The sequence below is a fragment of the Musa acuminata genome, chromosome BXJ1-5, assembly GCF_036884655.1.
Source record: "Musa acuminata AAA Group cultivar baxijiao chromosome BXJ1-5, Cavendish_Baxijiao_AAA, whole genome shotgun sequence".
NCBI classification, from domain to species: domain Eukaryota; kingdom Viridiplantae; phylum Streptophyta; class Magnoliopsida; order Zingiberales; family Musaceae; genus Musa; species Musa acuminata.
In genome coordinates, this window is record NC_088331.1 from 26,358,793 (window position 1) to 26,380,246 (window position 21,454).

The 21,454-nt window shown below is 40.0% G+C and overlaps 1 protein-coding gene across 1 annotated transcript; it reads left to right on the forward strand.

The window, feature by feature from the left end:
- Positions 1-10,789: 10,789 nt before the first annotated feature.
- Positions 10,790-11,887, forward strand: LOC135674094 (uncharacterized). The gene is made up of 2 exons (XM_065183551.1): positions 10,790-11,068; positions 11,161-11,887. Exons 1-2 carry the CDS (start codon positions 10,992-10,994, stop codon positions 11,621-11,623), a joined length of 540 nt encoding a protein of 179 aa, XP_065039623.1. The 5' UTR covers positions 10,790-10,991; the 3' UTR covers positions 11,624-11,887.
- Positions 11,888-21,454: the final 9,567 nt, after the last annotated feature.

Here is a 21,454-nt window from a genome sequence, read left to right on the forward strand (position 1 = left end):
GATTGACGCATCGGAGCAAAGCTACAGAAGTTGTCTTAGAGTTAATCGTAGTTAGCACGATGATTAAGCTTGAAAATGGGAGGTGATCCCATTAGCTTAATCTTGGGGCAATTGGGCCCCTGAAAAGATTCAAATTGGGCCGAATGGAGCGAACCATTCGGACCCTGATTGCACCAGGCGGTGCAACCGCCCCAGCCAGGAGGTGCAACCGCCAGGGCTGTGAGGCTAGGCGGTGCAACCGCCCCAGCCAGGAGGTGCAACCGCCAGGGCTGCGAGGCTGGGCGGTGCAACCGCCCCAGCCAAGAGGTGCAACCGCCCAGAGCTCAGTCTTCGAGCTAGACTGGGTGGTGCAACCTCCTCTGTCAAGAGGTAGCATCGCCAGAGCTCAAGTCTCGAGCTCTGCCAGGTGATGCAACCACCGAGCTCAGTCTTCGAGCTCTGGCAGAGAGGTGCATCAGCCTGAGCTCAGTCTCGAGCTCTGCCAGGTGATGCAACCACCGAGCTCAGTCTTCGAGCTCTGGCAGAGAGGTGCATCAGCCTGAGCTCAGTTTCGAGCTCTGCCAGGTGATGCAACCACCGAGCTCAGACTTCGAGCTCTACCAGGCGGTGCAACCACCAAGCTCAGTCTTCGAGCTCTGCCAGGCGGTGCAACCATCAAGCTCAGTCTTCGAGCTCTGGCAGAGAGGTGCAATCGCCTGAGCTCAGTCGTCGAGCTCTGCCAGGCGGTGCCACCTCTCCAGTCAAGAGGTGCAACCGCCTGATCCCAGAATTCTGGGATTTGATCGATTTGATCGTTTTGAGCTCCAAATTTGAACTGGGTTGGGGCCTATAAATACCCCACCCATTCAGCACTGAAAAGACACAGATCCACACCGAATTCTTGATCTTTTCAGTGATTCTAAGAGCTCAAATTTGTGTAAAGTCCTAAAGTTCTCCTCCTTCTGTTCTTCAAGTCTTGAGTTGTAAAGAGAGGAGAGAAAGGATCTGTAAAGGTTGTCTCCTGAGCCTGTCAAAAGGAGAGAAACTGTAAAAGGGCAGTTAGCCTTCGCCCATTGAAGGAAGGCAGCTAGTTGACGTCGGTGACCTCATCGGAGGAGGAAGCCAAAAGTGGAGTAGGTCAAGACTGACCGAACCACTCTAAATCTCTGGTTTGCTTTTACCTTGAGCACTTTATCATTACTGCAAACCTCCTATATTGCTACTACCCTCTGCGCCTTTACGAACGAGTTTCTAAGCTTTGATCTTTCAGAATCTGCATTCAAACGTAAATCGTGTTTTCGTACGATCTTCACACTGCAGTTTACGCTTACATTCGGATTCCATTTATCACTGCAAATTGCTTTCTACGTAAAACGCTTTTCAAGGTTCAAAACTGCTTTTAGACGCAAAACTACATTTAGACGTAAAATTACGTTTAGACGTAAAACTACGTTTAGACGCAAAACTGCGTTTAGACGTAAAACTGCGTTTAGACGTAAAACTGCGTTTAGGCGTAAAACTGCGTTTAGACGCAAAACTGCGTTTAGACGCAAAACTGCGTTTAGACGTAAAACTGCGTTTAGACGTAAAACTGCGTTTTGACGTAAAACTGCGTTTGAACGTAAAACTGCGTTTAGACGTAAAACTGCGTTTAGACGCAAACTGTGCTCAAACGCAAACTGCGCTTAGACGCAAACTGTGTTTAGACGCAAACTGCGCTTAGACGCAAAACTGCGCTTAGACGCAAACTGCACTGTGATTCTGCTTTTATATCGAAATCACTTTTTATCAGACGAACGCAGCTTTAGCTTTTAAATTGCTGTAAGATTTCCGCTGCACTAATTCACCCCCCCCCCCTCTTAGTGCTCTCGATCCTAACAATTGGTATCAGAGCGGGGTATTTCTCATTTCGGATTTACACCCGAGAGAAATGGCTCTTCAAGAGGGCTTTTCGGTCTTTCGTCCACCGTTCTTTAACGGATTGGACTACACTTATTGGAAAACTCGAATGAGAGTTTTCTTAATTTCTCTAAATCTGGATTTATGGAATATCGTTGAAAACGGTTTTCAACTTCCCTCTAAACCGATGAACGAATGGTCGGATTTAGAGAAGAAGTATTTTTCTTTAAACGCAAAGGCTATGAATGCCTTATTTTGCGCTTTGGACAAAAATGAGTTCAATCGGGTTTCTTTGTGCAAAACGGCTTTCGATATTTGGCGCACTCTTGAAATCACACACGAGGGAACTAGTAGAGTCAAAGACTCGAAAGTTAATATTTTACTGCATGATTTCGAGCTTTTTCATATGAAACCAAGCGAAACCGTTGTTGACATGTACACCCGTTTTACGGATGTCGTCAATGGTTTAAAATCACTTGGTAAAAGCTTTTCGGATTTTGAACTCATTAACAAAGTTTTGCGCTCACTTTCTAAACCTTGGGATTCAAAAGTAACTGCTATTCAAGAATCGAAAAACTTGAACCAATTTCTACTTGAAGAACTAATTGGTTCATTGATCACATATGAAATGACGTGCAATGCACGTGAAGAACTTGAGAACCACCTTCCAAAGAACAGGAAGGATTTGGGACATAGAACATTTGAAGACCACTCGAGCATAAGCTCAAGTGATGGTGAACTTAAACTACAAATGAAACGAAAATTAAAAAGCAAAAAGAATGGAACTACTTGCTTTAAACGCAAGAAGAAGAACAAAAATTGGGATGAATCGAGCTCATCTGAAGACGAGAAAGTTAACAAAAGCGAGGCGGCAAACTACGCCTTACCAGCCTACGACATTGAGGTAATTAAAATGCCCTTGGTTTACTTTGAAATTACATGATGCTTTTCATAAAGCATTTTTCTTTTTTTAATTTTCTTGAAAATTACATGTTTAATAATTTTATAATGAAAATACAAACAATTATGAATCATGCTTATCATTCTAGTAATTTTGAAAATAATCACGAAAATTGCATGTTTATGATAAACAAAATGATTTTAATACCTTATGAAATCATGTTATATGTGGTTGAAAAGTAATAATGTGTATCATGTTGATTTCCATTGTTATTTCTCGATTTCGAATATATGAAATCATGTTCAATTTGAAGTTATGATTAATGAGTATATATTTGAAATTATGATGATTCTTGATATATATGGATTATCGATTTTCATGATAATAACAGTGGCTTTAAAAAATTGATGCATGTTTTCATAAATGAAAAGGCATGCTAACATGAAATTGACCACTTAAAATGAAACACTTAAAAACAGGGAAAATATATTATCAATGAAATCATGAATCTATTTATGTTATAAATTTTGTGAGCCAAAAAAATGATTTTGATGATTTAAATTTGAAATGAGTTTTATCAAAATCATGATCTTGATTTATCAAATTGAATGAATTAAAAATGAATGATGATTTTTCTCTTGAATGATTGTGACTTGTATTCCTTATATGATTTTTATGCAATTCTTTGTACTCATGAAATATTCATCTCATCACCCAATTATTTCTTTTCAATATTCCTCAAGTGATGATATGAATGCATGAAATATTCATGAATTTATTTTGATGTATGCAAATGAGAAGTTTCGATCATGCATAGTAGGATGCAATGGGACAAATTAATACCATGATGATTTGAAATATTTATGATTTGGAATGATGCATATGCTTTTTATTATGATGTGTATCATGAATGCTTTAAATGATAAATGTTTGGAATCATAATTAAAATGAAGTGATAAATATTTTGAAAATAAATGATTGTATCATGTTAGATGATTTTATATATTGTGCATGATAAGCTATAAGTGGTGAATGAAACAATGATTGAAATAATATGAATGATGATTTGGAATCATGCATATAATAATGAGTTTATATGTTGTGAAAATGTGCATGTTTTAATTTGAAAATATAATGATGCACAAATAAAATTGATACTAACCATTGTCATGATTTAAAAACTAATGTAAAGGGTTTTTCCCTTCTTTTTGACAATGACAAAAGGGGAGATAGCTAGCTTGCACAATTCAAGAAGAAAGTAAAAATTACACTTCTCAAAAGAGAAAAAATTGCTATCTTGAACATCACCAAGGAATGCTATCTTGCCTATCTCAAGAAGCAAAAAGTTAACTTGCACATCTAGCAAAACTTATATTTCAAGAAGCAAGAATTGCTTTCTTGAACATCTCAAAATTGCTAGCTTACGGGCCTTAAAATATAAAAAAAAATTTGCTAGCTTGTATATGGTAAACTTGCTATCATACTACCATGATGATGAGCATGTCTTATCTTTATGATTGTATTTGAAAAACTATGGCAAAAACACGTCCTAATGATTGAACGTGTTAAAATTATTTTTCGAACCTTCTTGATTGAATGATCGAATCACTTGATTGGCATAATGATTTTACACAATTACTTGTTGAAAATTATGTGCTTGAATACAAAACTTCCATGATAACAAGCATGCTTTACCTTCATGATTGTAATTGAATATCTATAGCAAAACCTTGTCCGAATGGAAGAAAGAGTCAAATTTCATTTTCGGATTCTCTTGAATCTAACATATCAAGTTCACTCTCTTCCAAACTTAACAAGCATATGTCATATCAAGTTTAGTTCATATCATTGATTTTTGACATATGTAATTAACTAGCAAATACATCTCTCATACACACATCATGTGAAAAATATTTTTTGAGAAATGGATTTGATGAATATGGATGAAAGTGTTTTTACTTGCAAGGATTTATTTCACATACATATCTTGGTCCTTGTAAAAATGAAGCATGATTTAATCTCTCATCAATTCTAACTTCACTCGAAGTAAACTCACAAATAGCATGTATCACAAATAGTCTTCCTCCTTCATGCAAAAAGATAATAACAAAAAAGGAAGAAGTTTTCAAAGCTATCTCCATGTCATGTTTTCCTTGAGATGTTTGTATAATTGATATCCTATCACTCACTATTGGAAAATGACATGAACCTAGTTATGACATGAATAATTACAAGCACTTATGCTTAAAATTTGCTTATATCGTTCTCCGTTTTGTTGATAACAAAGGGTGAGAAATATATGAATTGATGCTATGATTGCCAAACTTGCATTATGCCATGTTTGCATCATGCATTAAGATATCAAGAGCTTGTATCGTAATTTTACGCATTGATATCTTACCATGTGATGAAATGCTACAATTGATAAACACTTGAAATGTTTGCGTTATGATATCAAAAGCTTACATCGTAATTTTTCATGTTGATATTAGCAAACTTGCATGATGATAAAACTTGATACTATCTTTTTCATGCAATGAGTTGAATCTATATCACAAACACTTGATTGTGATACTTCTCCTTTTTGTTGATGACAAAGGGGGAGAAGTATGTTGATGAAAGTATGTTGATGACATGACATGTGATGCATAAAGTTTATGCATATGTTCATGTTGACGTGTTGCAAGTATTCATGATGAATATTGCAATGACTTGAATTCAGTTTGAATTCAAGGTTCTATCAATATGACATATTGATAGGGGAAGTTTGTTTAAACTCCGGGAGTTAAGTTTAACTCCGTCATCAAGTGGTTGTCATCATCAAAAAGGGGGAGATTGTTGAATCTCGTATTTTGATGATGAAACTACTTGATATATGTTTATGATTTAATCTGCGTTTTGAGTGACGCAGGATGCTTCGATCAGGATGAGACAATTAAAGCAGGAAAATCATGTTGTGCCGAAGGAACATGTCAAAAGATTGGACGTCGGGCTGGTGGATCGGTCGACGTATCGACAGAAGGCTTCGGGCCGTGAACTCGGGCATCGGGCCAAGAAGAGCGGGTATTGTGCCAAGGATATCGGAGTTGCGGAGTCAACTAGCCGATTGGGCAATAGGCTGCAGGAGAGGACGATGCACCGAAGAATCGGACGAAGCGTCGAGGGACCAATGACATGTCGGACAACTTGGTTAATTGCTTAGGATTAATTGTCTCGATCGAAGTTTTGTTTTAAGTGTGCAGGATTAACTACGATGAGAGTAAGACAAGCAGCAGGTGTTGCGCCGGAGTCAAGATCATGATCACGTTGGGAGTTCGAGAGTTCGACGGAAGTTCGGACGGTCGTCGGAGGTTCAGCGAGAACAGATCCGAGAAGTCCAGAAGCTTGCCAAGCGAAGCTCGTCGGAACTCGCCAAGTGGATCGTCGCAAAGTCCAGGAGTATGCCGGATGTCCGCAGAAGGATCACCGAGGGTTATCGGATGATCGACGGAAGTTCGCCGGGAACTCGCCGGAAGAAGCGATTGACGCATCGGAGCAAAGCTGCAGAAGTTGTCTTAGAGTTAATCGTAGTTAGCACGATGATTAAGCTTGAAAATGGGAGGTGATCCCATTAGCTTAATCTTGGGGCAATTGGGCCCCTGAAAAGATTCAAATTGGGCCGAATGGAGTGAACCATTCGGACCCTGATTGCACCAGGCGGTGCAACCGCCCCAGCCAGGAGGTGCAACCGCTAGGGCTGTGAGGCTAGGCGGTGCAACCGCCCCAGCCAAGAGGTGCAACCGCCAGGGCTGCGAGGCTGGGCGGTGCAACCGCCCCAGCCAAGAGGTGCAACCGCCCAGAGCTCAGTCTTCGAGCTAGACTGGGCGGTGCAACCTCCTCTGTCAAGAGGTAGCACCGCCAGAGCTCAAGTCTCGAGCTCTGCCAGGTGATGCAACCACCGAGCTCAGTCTTCGAGCTCTGGCAGAGAGGTGCATCAGCCTGAGCTCAGTCTCGAGCTATGCCAGGTGATGCAACCACCGAGCTCAGTCTTCGAGCTCTGGCAGAGAGGTGCATCAGCCTGAGCTCAGTTTCGAGCTCTGCCAGGTGATGCAACCACCGAGCTCAGACTTCGAGCTCTGCCAGGCGGTGCAACCACCAAGCTCAGTCTTCGAGCTCTGCCAGGCGGTGCAACCATCAAGCTCAGTCTTCGAGCTCTGGCAGAGAGGTGCAATCGCCTGAGCTCAGTCGTCGAGCTCTGCCAAGCGGTGCCACCTCTCCAGTTAAGAGGTGCAACCGCCTGATCCCAGAATTCTGGGATTTGATCGATTTGATCGTTTTGAGCTCCAAATTTGAACTGGGTTGGGGCCTATAAATACCCCACCCATTCAGCACTGAAAAGACACAGATCCACACCGAATTCTTGATCTTTTCAGTGATTCTAAGAGCTCAAATTTGTGTAAAGTCCTAAAGTTCTCCTCCTTCTGTTCTTCAAGTCTTGAGTTGTAAAGAGAGGAGAGAAAGGATCTGTAAAGGTTGTCTCCTGAGCCTGTCAAAAGGAGAGAAACTGTAAAAGGGCAGTTAGCCTTCGCCCATTGAAGGAAGGCAGCTAGTTGACGTCGGTGACCTCATCGGAGGAGGAAGCCAAAAGTGGAGTAGGTCAAGACTGACCGAACCACTCTAAATCTCTGGTTTGCTTTTACCTTGAGCACTTTATCATTACTGCAAACCTCCTACATTGCTACTGCCCTCTGCGCCTTTACGAACGAGTTTCTAAGCTTTGATCTTTCAGAATCTGCATTCAAACGTAAATCGTGTTTTCGTACGATCTTCACACTGCAGTTTACGCTTACATTCGGATTCCATTTATCACTGCAAATTGCTTTCTACGTAAAACGCTTTTCAAGGTTCAAAACTGCTTTTAGACGCAAAACTACATTTAGACGTAAAATTACGTTTAGACGTAAAATTGCGTTTAGACGCAAAACTGCGTTTAGACGTAAAACTGCGTTTAGACGTAAAACTGCGTTTAGGCGTAAAACTGCGTTTAGACGCAAAACTGCGTTTAGACGCAAAACTGCGTTTAGACGTAAAACTGCGTTTAGACGTAAAACTGCGTTTTGGCGTAAAACTGCGTTTGAACGTAAAACTGCGTTTAGACGTAAAACTGCGTTTAGACGCAAACTGTGCTCAAACGCAAACTGCGCTTAGACGCAAACTGTGTTTAGACGCAAACTGCGCTTAGACGCAAAACTGCGCTTAGACGCAAACTGCACTGTGATTCTGCTTTTATATCGAAATCACTTTTTATCAGACGAACGCAGCTTTAGCTTTTAAATTGCTGTAAGATTTCCGCTGCACTAATTCACCCCCCCCCCCTCTTAGTGCTCTCGATCCTAACAGCTCTGATACCAATTGTTAGGATCGGAGCGGCACTAAGAGGGGGAGGGGTGAATTAGTGTAGCGACTTAAAACGTTGGTTTCGACAAATCTTTCGTACGATAAAAATCGGAATCGGAAGTGCTTAATTTGAAAGCGTATTCGCAAAGTTGTGTAGTAAATGTAATGAGGAAATAAAGCAAGTAAGAGGGTTTGCAGTAATGTAAATAGCAATAATGAAATGCGACCCAAAGATTACGCCGTTTTTAAAGTGGTTCGCTCAAGTGACCTACATCCACTTGCGAGGCCCCTCTTCGATGAGGCTCCCACCTTCCACTAGCAAATCTCTTGAAAGGGAAGGGTAAATACCCCTCTTACAACTTTTACAAGCGGTTCACTCTCTTACAGATTTTCAACAAGAAAGAAGGAGGTGAACACTAGCAAATTGAAAATAAGAAAGGCAAAGACTCTTCTAAGACTTTTCTCTCAATCACTTACTGCTCAAAAAGTTGTATTCTCAGTTGAGACTTGAGGGGTATTTATAGGCCTAAAGAGGATTCAAATTTGGGCTCCAAAAAATTTGAATTCTCTTATGTTCCCGATGCTGGCGGTGCCACCGCCCAGCGCTCGGGTGCTGGTCGATGTAACCGCCCAGCCCAGGAGGTGTCACCGCCTAGCTCTCGGGTGCTGGGCGGTGCCACCGCCCAGCCCAGGCGGTGCCACCTCCCAGCTCTCGGGTGCTGGGCGATGCCACCGCCTGGCTCTCCGATTCACTGGTTTTGCTTAATTTTAGCCCAAACCAAATCTGACTTTGGGCCCAGTTGGCCCCTAACCAGGATATAGGATTATCTCTTAATCCTAATCCTAATTACAAGTGAATTACATAACAAAAAAAATATCCTAAGCAAGTTTTCAACCGCGAACGTCGAGTCTTGTTCCGGCGAGCTTTCCGACGGACTCCCTGCAAGCTCCTGATCTTGTAATGATTTTAACGAGTAGCCGAGCCTTCTCGGTGATCTCCGTGAACCTCCGACGATCTCTTCGGCGAACTTCCGAAAATTCCGATAGGTTCCCGATTTCTTCTCGGTTGGTTCCGGCAGTATCTCTGACGATTCTTCGGACTCTTAAACGTCTATCGATCTTGACTCCGGTATTCTTGCTTTGTGTTTTCTGATTATCGTAGTTAATCCTGCATACTTAACTCAATAATATGGATTACATCAATTAACCCATCAATTGATTTTATCATCAAAATTCGAGATTCAACAGCCAATTGTTGGATGCACTTTAAATATAAGACTAGACTTTTGTGAGCATTTGTAGAGTGAATATTTTAGGGTCATGACTTTCCCCTTTTTCTCTTACTACCTGTTTTTTTTTTTTTGATGTGTAGAAAAAATAATTTGGAGCAATTTACTATTTATGGTTTCTTAATCCAATAAATTTCCCAAGCAAGCACTCACAACTGAAATATCCTGTGAATTACAATGCAGAAAATATTATTTCCAATTAAAAGTCCTTTTTGCATCAACTGCTGGAGGATATCATACCTAGCTAGCATTTTGTTGGCCATCAAGTGTATGTTTAGCTACCTCCACATCAGATCTTTGATATATTCTTTTGATCTAACACTACCGATATCTAAAGCATCTGGATATGATAAGGTGGATAATTATGACGTGGAATTCACAAGAATAGTGATTTTAGCATCTCTATTGATTCTATCTTCTGTAAAGGGTGATCTAACTATCGTCTTTGATCTTTTAGGGAAATTGAAATATCAGCAGCTTTATTCGTAATAGCAATTGGTTTCACAGGAAAATCCAAAAAAGAATACCTATTGGGATGCGAAATGCCATGATGGAGTGGGGGTTCGATTTGTAAAATAAGAAGAAAAAATATTAAATGAGACAAAAGTATCATGATTCTGTGAGATTCTTGTGACTTGATTCGAACAGTGGCCATGCTTACAGTCAAAAGTTGGTAAGCATAAGATGTCAGATGAGAGAGCGTCTCATCATGATTTCGTGGGATTCTTCCGAATCAATCCGATGTGGTCATTCTTGATAAGGTTGGATTGGTTTGAGTCTTGATAAGGTTGGTTGGTCCTTTGCGTCAATTGCATGGTATTTAGGTTGCGAGAGAGATCACATTGACGCAGGGAGTGGTTGGGATGATCGGGTCCGCCCAAGTAATATCAGTGTGATGTGGGCTCCTGTTTGTTGATCGGAGGCCCGCCTTGCTCAGGGGCGAGGGCGACGACTTCCCACCAACGGAAGCGGACTTTGTTAAAAGACACGATGATGAATTGGCAGACAGCTGGCATCGTCGCTCCAGAAACAAGATGCCTGCTGGCACAAAAGAATACGCACATTCTCGTCTGCCCCGATTTCTACCTGTGCTATGATTGGACATAGACTAGTTGGTCCCATTGTCTCCATTAATTGAAGGCTAGGTGGGTAGTGCGGGTGGGGAAAGCGTAGCTCGGAGAATGGCAAGGCGGGGAATCTAATGCCAACCGATCCTAGCTGACGCGGCTCCGTCACCCAACCCACTTCCCCAATCATTGGCGCGGGACCTACGTCTACACTCCTCGCTACCAAATAAAAACCCCGTTCCGACGCCACTCAGCAGCACCCAACCCCCACCATCGCACGGAAGCAATCGTCGGAGAACCAAAGAAGAAGAAGAAGAAGAGTAAGGGAGGACGGAGAGAGAGAGAGAGAGAGAGAGAGAGCGACGCCTTGATTTGGGTCTTTGATTGAGATGGAGGTCACCCTACCCCGCGAGGAGGATAACAACGCACCACAGGCGGCCGCTGCAGGAGGAGACCGAGGAGAGAAGGACTTGCGCATCGATGTTGCTTCTGTTGAGACGGAGCGGTAGCCACCCACCTCCATCTCTTTTCCATCGCCCCACATCCCCCTCCAATCGGTACTAGTTGGTTTACTCTTCTAACAGATCTAGATCGAGCAGTCGATACCTCGCTTCTCTGTTTGAACCTGGAATTTCTCTCTTGCTTTTAGATCTAGGCGAAGCCTGCTTCTAGATTCGTTGTTCGTCATGTCCGCGACGGTGATTAGCGGGGGAGAAGCTGTAGCCGCGGCGGCGGCGGTGGAGGTAGAGTTCGCGGCATGCGATTGCTGCGGGCTCACGGAGGAGTGCACGCCGGCGTACATCGCGGGTGTCCGGGAGCAGTACGGGGGGCGGTGGATCTGCGGCCTCTGCGCCGAGGCCGTCCAGGACGAGATCCGCCGCTCCGAGCTGCTGATCTCGCCGGAGGAGGCCATGGTCCGCCATGCCAGCTTCTGCCGTAGCTTCCGCTCGGCCGACGCCGCGGCGGTGGATCCAGCGGAGCAGCTGATTGCCGCCGTCAGGCAGCTCCTCCGTCGGACCCTCGACTCGCCGCGGGCGGCTCGGTCGACCCCGAGCAGCCCCCGAACCGCGGTGACCCGGACCCGGAGCGGCTTCCCTGCGCTGCTAGGGTGAGAACTATAAGAATCCGATCACGCCCAATTTCCAGTTTCCATGGAACAAATCGATGCTTCAGTCACCAAGATTGTAAGAATCGTTCAACGTTAGGCTATAAAATTTGCGGAATTTTGGAAAGACTACATGTCATTGGAGTGAAAAACAATAATAGAAAATGGAAGAATTCCATTTGTCGAAATTCTCAAAACAGAGGTTTAGGAGCAATTTTCTAGTAATTTGGCAACAATGAAATGGAAGGATATGAAGGGTTTGTTGTGGTCATTGCTAGTTAGTAGTTGCATGCATTAATAAGATACACTCTTGAGCCATAAGAGGAATAATCATATTCACATCCATATTAATGCTTTTCAGGTGTTCATTTTGGTGGATATTTAGTCTAAGAGAACTACGTCTTCCAACTTATTCAGTACTGACTTTTAATATGAGTGTTTTAGGTGAAATTTTCTTGTAGTTTTATATGTATTATATACCTACAATTTATATACATTGGTATTAGGAAATTTACAGCTTGAAAATTTCCAACATTGGTTACTAATACATGCTGAATTATCAAGAAACTGAAAGTGCAGGTGACTTTTGTCAATATATTATCTAGAAAGAATCAACAGAAGGCCAACTCACAAAGCTCCTCAGGTACTGACAAAGCCTTTTCTTTTTTCCTATGTTTGCCTAACATGGCCATGCTATACCAATATGTTTCTTCCTTCGTGCTGTAGTATATTCCAAGAATCATTATAGATAATATAATGACAACGAGCTAGTAATTATTGAGTCACTAATCAATCAACATCCTTTAAAAAAAAAAGATCCATCATTCTCGAAGTCGTGAGTCAATATCCACTAACCACCGCCATGTTCCTTATAAAAAGTCGTCGAGGATAATAGTTTCTAATTTGTTATTTGTGGAAATTGATGGTGGCATCTTCACACTGTGGAAGCTTCTCTAGGATGATGTTATTTTATGGTCAACTTGACGGAAAAGTGAAACACTTAATGCATTCACTTCTTTTACATTTATCTGTCGACATTTTCATTCAATGGAATCACTGAAACCACCTGAGAAATATGTTTTATGCCGCTGAAAGACTTGCCCTTGTGTGATGCTCAATATTGCTTCTCTAACATGTTTTGATTTATCATTAATATCTGCTTGGATTTTCTCAGACGCAACATTTAAGGGTTTCTTCATTGATCAAAATGGAATATTCACTGTCTTAAAACCCCTGAATCCATACGATATAGGATGACCATGGAGCTGAAACTTGAATCAGAATAAGCAGGTCAAGATATAGGAAAATTTATTCATGTGGGAGCTAGCGACTGAGTTATACGGTAGCGACTGGGTAAATACAACAAAAGAGCAATTAGTGTTTTGGAGAATGCGTGTTGTTATCAATAAAAAAAATATTTTTTTTATAATTTCTCTTCAGAGATACGTATTTATTTAAGAGTTACGCCCCATCTTTTTATAATCCTTGAAAGACTCCTTATATGACACAATAACTATTTCCATTTGTGGTGGACCGATCCATTGAGTGAACTGGTCGACCAATTTTAAATTGGTCCAATTTTTCAGTTACAGTTTTCTTTAAATAAATTTATAATATTTTTAAGATATTATAAATCTATTCAAAAATTATTCTTGATCTTAATCCAATAAAGATACAAAATCGAAACCCTATTTCTTTTATAACGAGCTGATTTTTATTGGATCTTTGGTACATTTGCTATTAGTTATAACGTTTTAGAATAGACTTACAGTATTTTTATGGAGGAACCAAAAACATTATTAACCAATTCAAAATTATTATAATTAATTAAAAACCTATCTATTTAGTTATTTTATTCCTAAATCAATAAGAATAATTATTCAAAATCATATTTTTGTATGTAAGTTAGTTTTTATTGGGTTTTGAGTCAATTTATCTAAGTTCCGATATTCTTGAATTCTCGAATGGACTTTTGGTGGAAGTGAAAATTTAAAAATATGGAAAGCTTATTAAAAAAAATCTAACTAATAATGTGAGCCTTATGCATGCGGATTAGATCGTTCACACTATGGATTGATCCATAGGGTGTTTGGATGAGAAACTTTAGAATTATAAAAAGGTTGTGGAGCCTATTGGAAATTTGAAAATGGGACAAAATACTCAAAAATATAAATTTTTTAAAAATACACATAAAAATTATGTATATATAGACACATAAATAACCTGAAAAATACTAGAAATAGAAAAAAAGAAAATAATAGATATTACGTTTGAATTATCTATATATTTTAGCTCATATTTAGATGGGTTAAGGTATATTTTAGCCTCTTGTGATTTTGACTATTGATCTCTTAATCCCTTATGATTTACTCGTATTTAAAATAACATATTATATTTTCAAAAACGTAGCATATAGGTCCCTCCCATCAAGTTTGAGTTAATATAATAACACGTATAATTAAAGATTAAGGTCCATTTTAACCTTGTAGTTTTGGCCATGAACCTCTTAAGCCCTTATGGTTTACTCATATCTAAAATAAATCTTATATTTTAAAAAATATAGCATATAAACTCCTCCCATCAAATCTGAGTTAACAAACGTTAGTGTCTATTTACGTGAAATGCTTGATAGGATCAAGTTGGTACTAAGAGGGCATGGGGTGAATTAGTGATTACGAAAAATTATGTCAATTTAAAAATATTATTCGATAAAGCTTGTATCGGAAAGATAAGTTTAATTTGAAAGTGCGTTTGTAAGTATAGTAAAAGTAGTAAGCAAGTAAATTAGTTTGTAATATGAGAATGAAAAACAGAATAGAAATGTAAACTGAGTACACCAGATTTATAGTGGTTCAGTCGTCGTGACCTACATCCACTCTCGATTCCTCTTCACTCGAGATCATTGGCTTCCACTATCAATCTTTTCTCTAATGAATGAAGATCAACTACCCTTACACTCTCTCCTTTTCATAAATTCAAGAGTGAACCTTTACACACCTCTTTTATGAGTATTCTCTCACAAGCATCGATTATCACTAAGCTCTTGGAGGAGGGACTCTATACTTAAAAGAGTTTACAAGGAATCACAGATTTTTTACAATTTTTATGTATATTCTAAGTAGGAATTTGTGGGGTATTTATAGACCCCAAATGGTTTCAAAACTTTGAGCCAAAATTTAAATCCCCATGCTTTCGGGTTACTGACGGTACCACCACTAGTATTGGGTAGTGCCACCACTTGTTAGTTTGATACTAGGCGGTACCACTGCCCAATCTAGGTGGTACCATCACTTGATAAAGCCTTGAAAACTAGGCTTTGGCGGTACTATCGCTTGACAGGGCGGTACCATCGCTTGACAGCATTAACTACAATGATACCATCACCTAGTCTAGGTGGTACCACAACCTAGACCACTTGGGATGCTGAGCCTCAAGCGGTGCCACCGCTTGGGCCAATTGAGGGTCATTAAATGGGCCTTCCACTTGGCCCAAAATAGTCTTAATTCAGACCTAGTTGGCTCCTAATTGAGTTGGCCTAATTATATTATAAACAAATCTAATTATAACTAAAACTACTTCGATCTAGATAATTATTACAAAGCATCAATTATATATTATCTAACATGTCATTAGTTCATCTAGCGCTTCATCCGACCTTTTGGTATATTGTCCTCTCCTTCGACATATTGCCCAATCGGCATACTGCCCAATCGATATATTATCTTCTCGCAACATCCAATCTCCTTGGCATAATGTCCGATCTTCATAGCTCGATGCCCGAACTCTTAGCACGAAGCCTTCTGCCAACACATCGATCGATTCTTCGGCTTGACGTCCAATCTTCTTACATGTTCGACTTCAGCCCAATATTGATTCTTTCTACTTTAATCAAATTGTGTCTCCATAATTGAAACTAGTCTTGCGTTACTCAAAACGTATATTTGATCATAAACTTATCAATTGATTTCATCATCAAAACACGAGATTCAATAATCTCTCACTTTTTTATGATGACAATCAATTGATAACGGAGTTTAAACTAAACTCCCATTATCAATATGTGTCATATTGATAGAAACTTTAAATTTAGAGTATCATGAGTATTTCATCATTGCATGCATCGTAAATATTGAAAGAACTAATTAATCACTTTATTGTATGCATAATTCTAAATCATAAATATTTTAAATCATCATGGTATCAAAATATCAAAGTACATTACATCCTACCATGTATGATCATCATAAATTTTCATTGTATGCATCATCATAATATCATGAGTATTTCATGCATAATTTCATATTATCATCGTAACTTCTCCCCCTTTGTCATCAACAAAAGGAGAAGTATAACTGGCAAGTTTTTGAAATAGAATGCAAGCTAGTAAATTAGTAAGTTTTATATTATTTTAGAACATGCAAGCTAGCAAGTTTTTAAGATGTGCAAATGAATAATTCACTGCTTCTTAAGATAGGCAAGATAACACTTGTGCTTCTCTTGAGATTGCAAGCTTGCAATTCTTTCTTCTCTTTCGAGACAAGTTTGCAAGTTTTTTTTTCTTAATATATACAAGCTAGCACTTTTCTCTTTTCTTTGAGATGTGCAAGCTAGCAAGACTTTTTTCCCATTTAGTTATCGCCAAAAAGAAAGAAAGAATACATTGTTGCAATTTTTTTCCATTTATATCAATTTTCAAATCATGATAAAATGATAAATATGTTGGGATCAAAAGAACTCAGAGGTGGGGGGGGGGGGGGGGGGGGCGGGGGTGAATTAGTGCAGCGGAAAACTTTCGTCGATTAAAATGACGTTCGTACGATGAAATCATTTTCGATGAAAACCGTTTCGAAAAGTTCTTCAACTTAAGAGTAAATGGAAGTATAGTTGATGTTGTTAGGATCAAGAGCACTAAGAGGGGGTGAATTAGTGCAGCGAAAATCTTTCAGCGATTTAAAAACGAAAGCTGCGTTCGTCCGATAAAAACTATTTCGATGTAAAAGCCGATTCTAAGATTACTTAAGATTAAGCGCAGTTTACATCTAAGCACAGTTTACGTCTAAACTGAGTTTGCGTCTAAATACAATTTGCGTCTAAACGCAGTTTTGCGTCTAAACATAGTTTTACGTCTAAACGCAGTTTTGCGTCTAAACTCAGTTTACGTCTAAACGCAGTTTTACGTCTAAACGTAGTTTGCGTCTAAAAGTAGTTTACGTCTAAAACATAGTTTTATGTCCAAACACAGTTTGCGTAGTTTGCGTCGAAACACAGTTTTGCGTCTAAACTCAGTTTACGTCTAAACGCAGTTTTACGTCTAAACGCAGTTTGCGTCTAAACGCAGTTTTACGTCTAAACGTAGTTTTACGTTTAAAAAAAGTTTACGTCTAAAACATAGTTTTATGTTTAAACACAGTTTGCGCAGTTTACGTTTAAACGCAGTTTTACGTCTAAACGCAGTTTGCGTCTAAACGCAGTTTTACGTCTAAACGTAGTTTGCGTCTAAAACAGTTTCAAAGAGATCTAAACTTAGAAGCAAGTTCAAAAAAAGCGCAGAAGACAGTTTTGCAGAATCAAAACGCAAACGTAAGCTGATCGTACGAAAAACACAGATTTACGTTTGAATGCAGATTCGAAAAGATCAGCACTTAGAACTTGTTCGTAAAGGCGTAGAGAGCAGTAGTTATGTAGGAGGTTTGCAGTAATGATAAGGTACTCGAAATAAAAGCAAACCAGAGATTTAGAGTGGTTCGGTCAGTCTTGACCTACTCCACTTTTGGCTTCCTCCTCCGACGATGTCACCGACGTCAACTAGCTGCCTTCCTTCAATGGGCGAAGGCCAACTGCCCTTTTACAGTTTCACTCCTTTTGATGGGCTCAGGAGACAACCCTTACAGAACCTTTCTCTCCTCACTTTTACAGTTCAGAAACTTAAAGAACAGAAGGAGGAGACTTAAAGGCTTTACAACAAATTTGAGCTCTTAGAATCACAGAAAGAATCAAGATTTCGGTGTAGGTCTATATCATTTCTGTGCTGAATGGGTGGGGTATTTATAGGCCCCAACCCAGTTCAAATTTGGATCTCAAAACGATCAAATCCTGGAATTCCGGGATCAGGCGGTTGCACCTCCTGACTAGAGAGGTTGCACCGCCTGGCAGAGCTCGGAGACTGAGCCCAGGCGGTTGCACCTCTCTGTCAGGGGCGGTTGCACCGCCTGAGTTTGGCTCGGAGACTGAGCCCCAGGCGGTGCCACCTCTTGACTGAGGCGGTTGCACCTCTCTGCCAGAGCTCGAAGACCGAGCTCAGGCGGTGCTACCTCTCTGTCAGGGAGGTTGCACCGCCCAGTCTAGCTCGAAGACTGAGCTCAGGCGGTGCTACCTCTCTGTCAGGGAGGTTGCACCGCCTAGTCTAGCTCGAAGACTGAGCTCAGGCGGTTGCACCTCTTGGTTGGGGCGGTTGCACCGCCCAGTCTCGCTGGGAGACTTAGCCCAGGCGGTGCCACCTCCTGGCCTAGGCGGTTGCACCTCCTGGTGCAATCAGGGTCCGAATGGTTAGCTAAATTCGGCCCAATTTCAATCTTTTCAGGGGCCCAATTGCCCCAAGATTAAGCTAATGGGATCACCTCCCATTTTCCAACTTAATCAACGTGCTAACTACGATTAAATCTAAGACAATTTCTGCAGCTTTGCTCCGATGCGTCAATCGCTTCTTCCGGCGAGTTTCCGGCGAACTTCCGTCGATCATCCGATGAACCCTCGGTGATTCTTCTGCGGACTTCCGGCAAACTCCTGGACTTTGCGACGATCCACTTGGCGAGTTCCGACGAGCTTCGCTTGGCAAGCTTCTGGACTTCTCGGATCTATTCTCGCAGAACCTCCGACGACCGTCCGAACTTCCGTCGAACTCCCAACATGATCATGATCTTGACTCCGGCGCAACTCCTGCTGCTTGTCTAACTTTCATTGTAGTTAATCCTGCACACTTATCTCAACACATAGATTAGACAACAAATGACAATTGACTTCATCATCAAAATCCAAGATTCAACAATCTCCCCCTTTTTGATGATGACAATCAATTGATAATGGAGTTATCCTTAACTCCCCCTGTCTATATGCCATAGTTGAGATAAGTCAACCTTGAATTCAAGACCTAAGAATTCAAGTGATGTATTGATAAGTTAGATCAGTTAAACTTATCAATACTCCCATCATGATACCCATCATGATATATCTCTTCAAGAATGATGTCAAGGCTTGACATACATCATCAAGTTTGTATGATTGTGTTTGTAACTATTCATCATGTAGTTTGAACATTATCATATAAAGCTGTGAAGCACTATTACATGATGCACACATTTGAAATATTCTAGCAAGTTTTGCATTTTCTTCACATGATAAGATATCAACTCAGGGCATAATGCAAACTTTAGCACATGTTCATATATCGTTTGAACATTATCATATAAAGCTATGAAGCACTATTACATGATGCACACATTTGAAATATTCTAGCAAGTTTTGCATTTTCTTCACATGATAAGATATCAACTCAGGGCATAATGCAATCTTTAGCACATGTTCATATATCTCTTGGTGATGCAAGGATGGCATAATCATAGCAGTGTTTATAGCATCACTCGTAGTATTTCTAATCATAGCAGTGTTTATCAATTCATATATCTCCCCCTTTGTCATCAACAAAAAGCATAGTAATTATGATACCAGGAAAATAATTTATAGAGGAATTTTACATAGATTGCTTTAAATACCTCTTCCCCTTTTTGTTATAATCCATTGTCTATGTAAAGATTTTGCAGGATGGAATACATACACATGAATCACTTCATCAAATCTATTTCAGAAACTTATTTTTCATGAAAGTGTACGAGAAAATCTGTTTTATAGCATTCGAACAAATAAGATGCATTTGGACAATATTTTGTTACAGATTTTTACATATAAACATGGCAATCAAGTGATCTGATCATTAAATATAGTCCGAAAAATAATTTTAACAAATTTATCTATTCGGACACATCAACATTCCTAATTCTCTTCGAATGAAATCAAAGCACAAGGTTTTCAAAACTTTTAGTTTCAAAGCACAACATTCTTAATTTGGACACATCACATACCAAACAGTAATGATACCATAAAAATCTGAGATAACTTTTACCACAAGGCGCAAGATATATGTTTACCACGATAGATGTTTACAGGCAACACATCAGAAGTTTACAACAACAACAGGTGTTCAACAAGTTCATTGATGAGGTGGAAAATTAAAGTGCCTAAACAAGGAGTCAAATTGACTATGAATTTGCTGCAGCTCAGATAGGATTTGATCTTGTCGTTGTTCAATCCGTTCTTGTCTCTGTTCGAATCGATCCATTCGAATCCCAATTTCTTCGATGGATGTATGAGTTTGCTCAACTGGATGTATTTCCTCAAAGGGAAGGGTCGGAGAAGATTGGGTACCCCTAAATACTGGTGTTTCCGGTTCTGGTTCAGGTTGAGGGTGATCAGTTCTTCTAGGGATTCTAACCCAGTTACCATTTCGATAGTAACATCTTAGTCGGTGAAGTAGATTTTTGTTTATTATGCTGAATCTATCTACTTTCATTACTTCTTCTTCTGGTGGTATTAGAATGTCATAAGCTTTCATTATTCTTGTGATTATACCACCATATGGGAGCATCATATCTTTCTTAGATAATTCTAACATGTTTTGTTGAATAAGATAACCAAGACAGATGTCATGTCCCTTCATTATTAAGTATATAGTTCCTAATTCTAATTGACTTATTTCATCATGATGGTATTGTTTAGGAAGAATTATACTAGTCATGATATGATGAAGTATCTTAGTGTTCAAAGGCAGTAGATGTTCACAACTTTTAGGAATCAATGCTATGTTATGATTGGCAAAGATTGTTCCTAAGGCTTCAACATAGGATGTTCCAATACTTTCATCATCCCATGATCCTCTAAAGTAAAGTCCTATGCTTTTCATGGGAATGCCTATCATATCACAAATGAACCTATCAGTGATTGAGATGTGTTGTCCTAAAAGATAGGTGGACATCCTTTCTTCATCATCTATTTGTATGTTATTGTAAAATAATCTAACTAGCCTAGGATAGATGGGTTCGTTAATCTACAAGATTGGAAGTAGATCTAGGTTTGCAAACCATTGGATAGTCTCTATGTCTCTTAGTTCATTTAGATCTACGTATTTTCCCTTATTGATACTTCTAAGTTCGAAAGAGGGAAATTTTTCAGCATGGTTTTTTGAATCGAAAAGGGTGAAGTCAAACTCTTCTACTAATCTCCTCTTTCCCTTGTCCCTTGAGGATCTTCTAGATCCCATAACTACTGCTGTTTAGAGGGATGATGATGAGCAAGAGTAAATGAAGAACAAAACAGAATTTAAGAGCTTCTTAGAGAGTACCTTTGTGAAATCTTCAAGAGAAGGAAGGATTCTTGAAGTTTTGCTCCGAAATGGGAGGTATTTGGAAAGCTTAGAGGAGTGAAATGAGAATGGAGGAGACTTGGAAGAGTAGAGGAGGAAATGATAGTGAGTTGGGGTTGATTCCACCGCCGGCCCTAGCGTGGGTTTAAAAAGGCAGAGTTGCGGGCGGTTGCACCTCTGGCTGGAGCGATGCAACCGTTGGCAACCCGTGGTAGCTGGAGGTGCCACCGCCAGCTGGAGAGGTGCCACTGCCTACAGCCAGTGAGCACCTAATGTGATTTGATCAGGGAGCCTTTGCTTTGAGGAGAGTTTTTCATTTCAGAGCAATTAACGTTTCTTACGTGATTTCGTATGAGTTTTTATTTA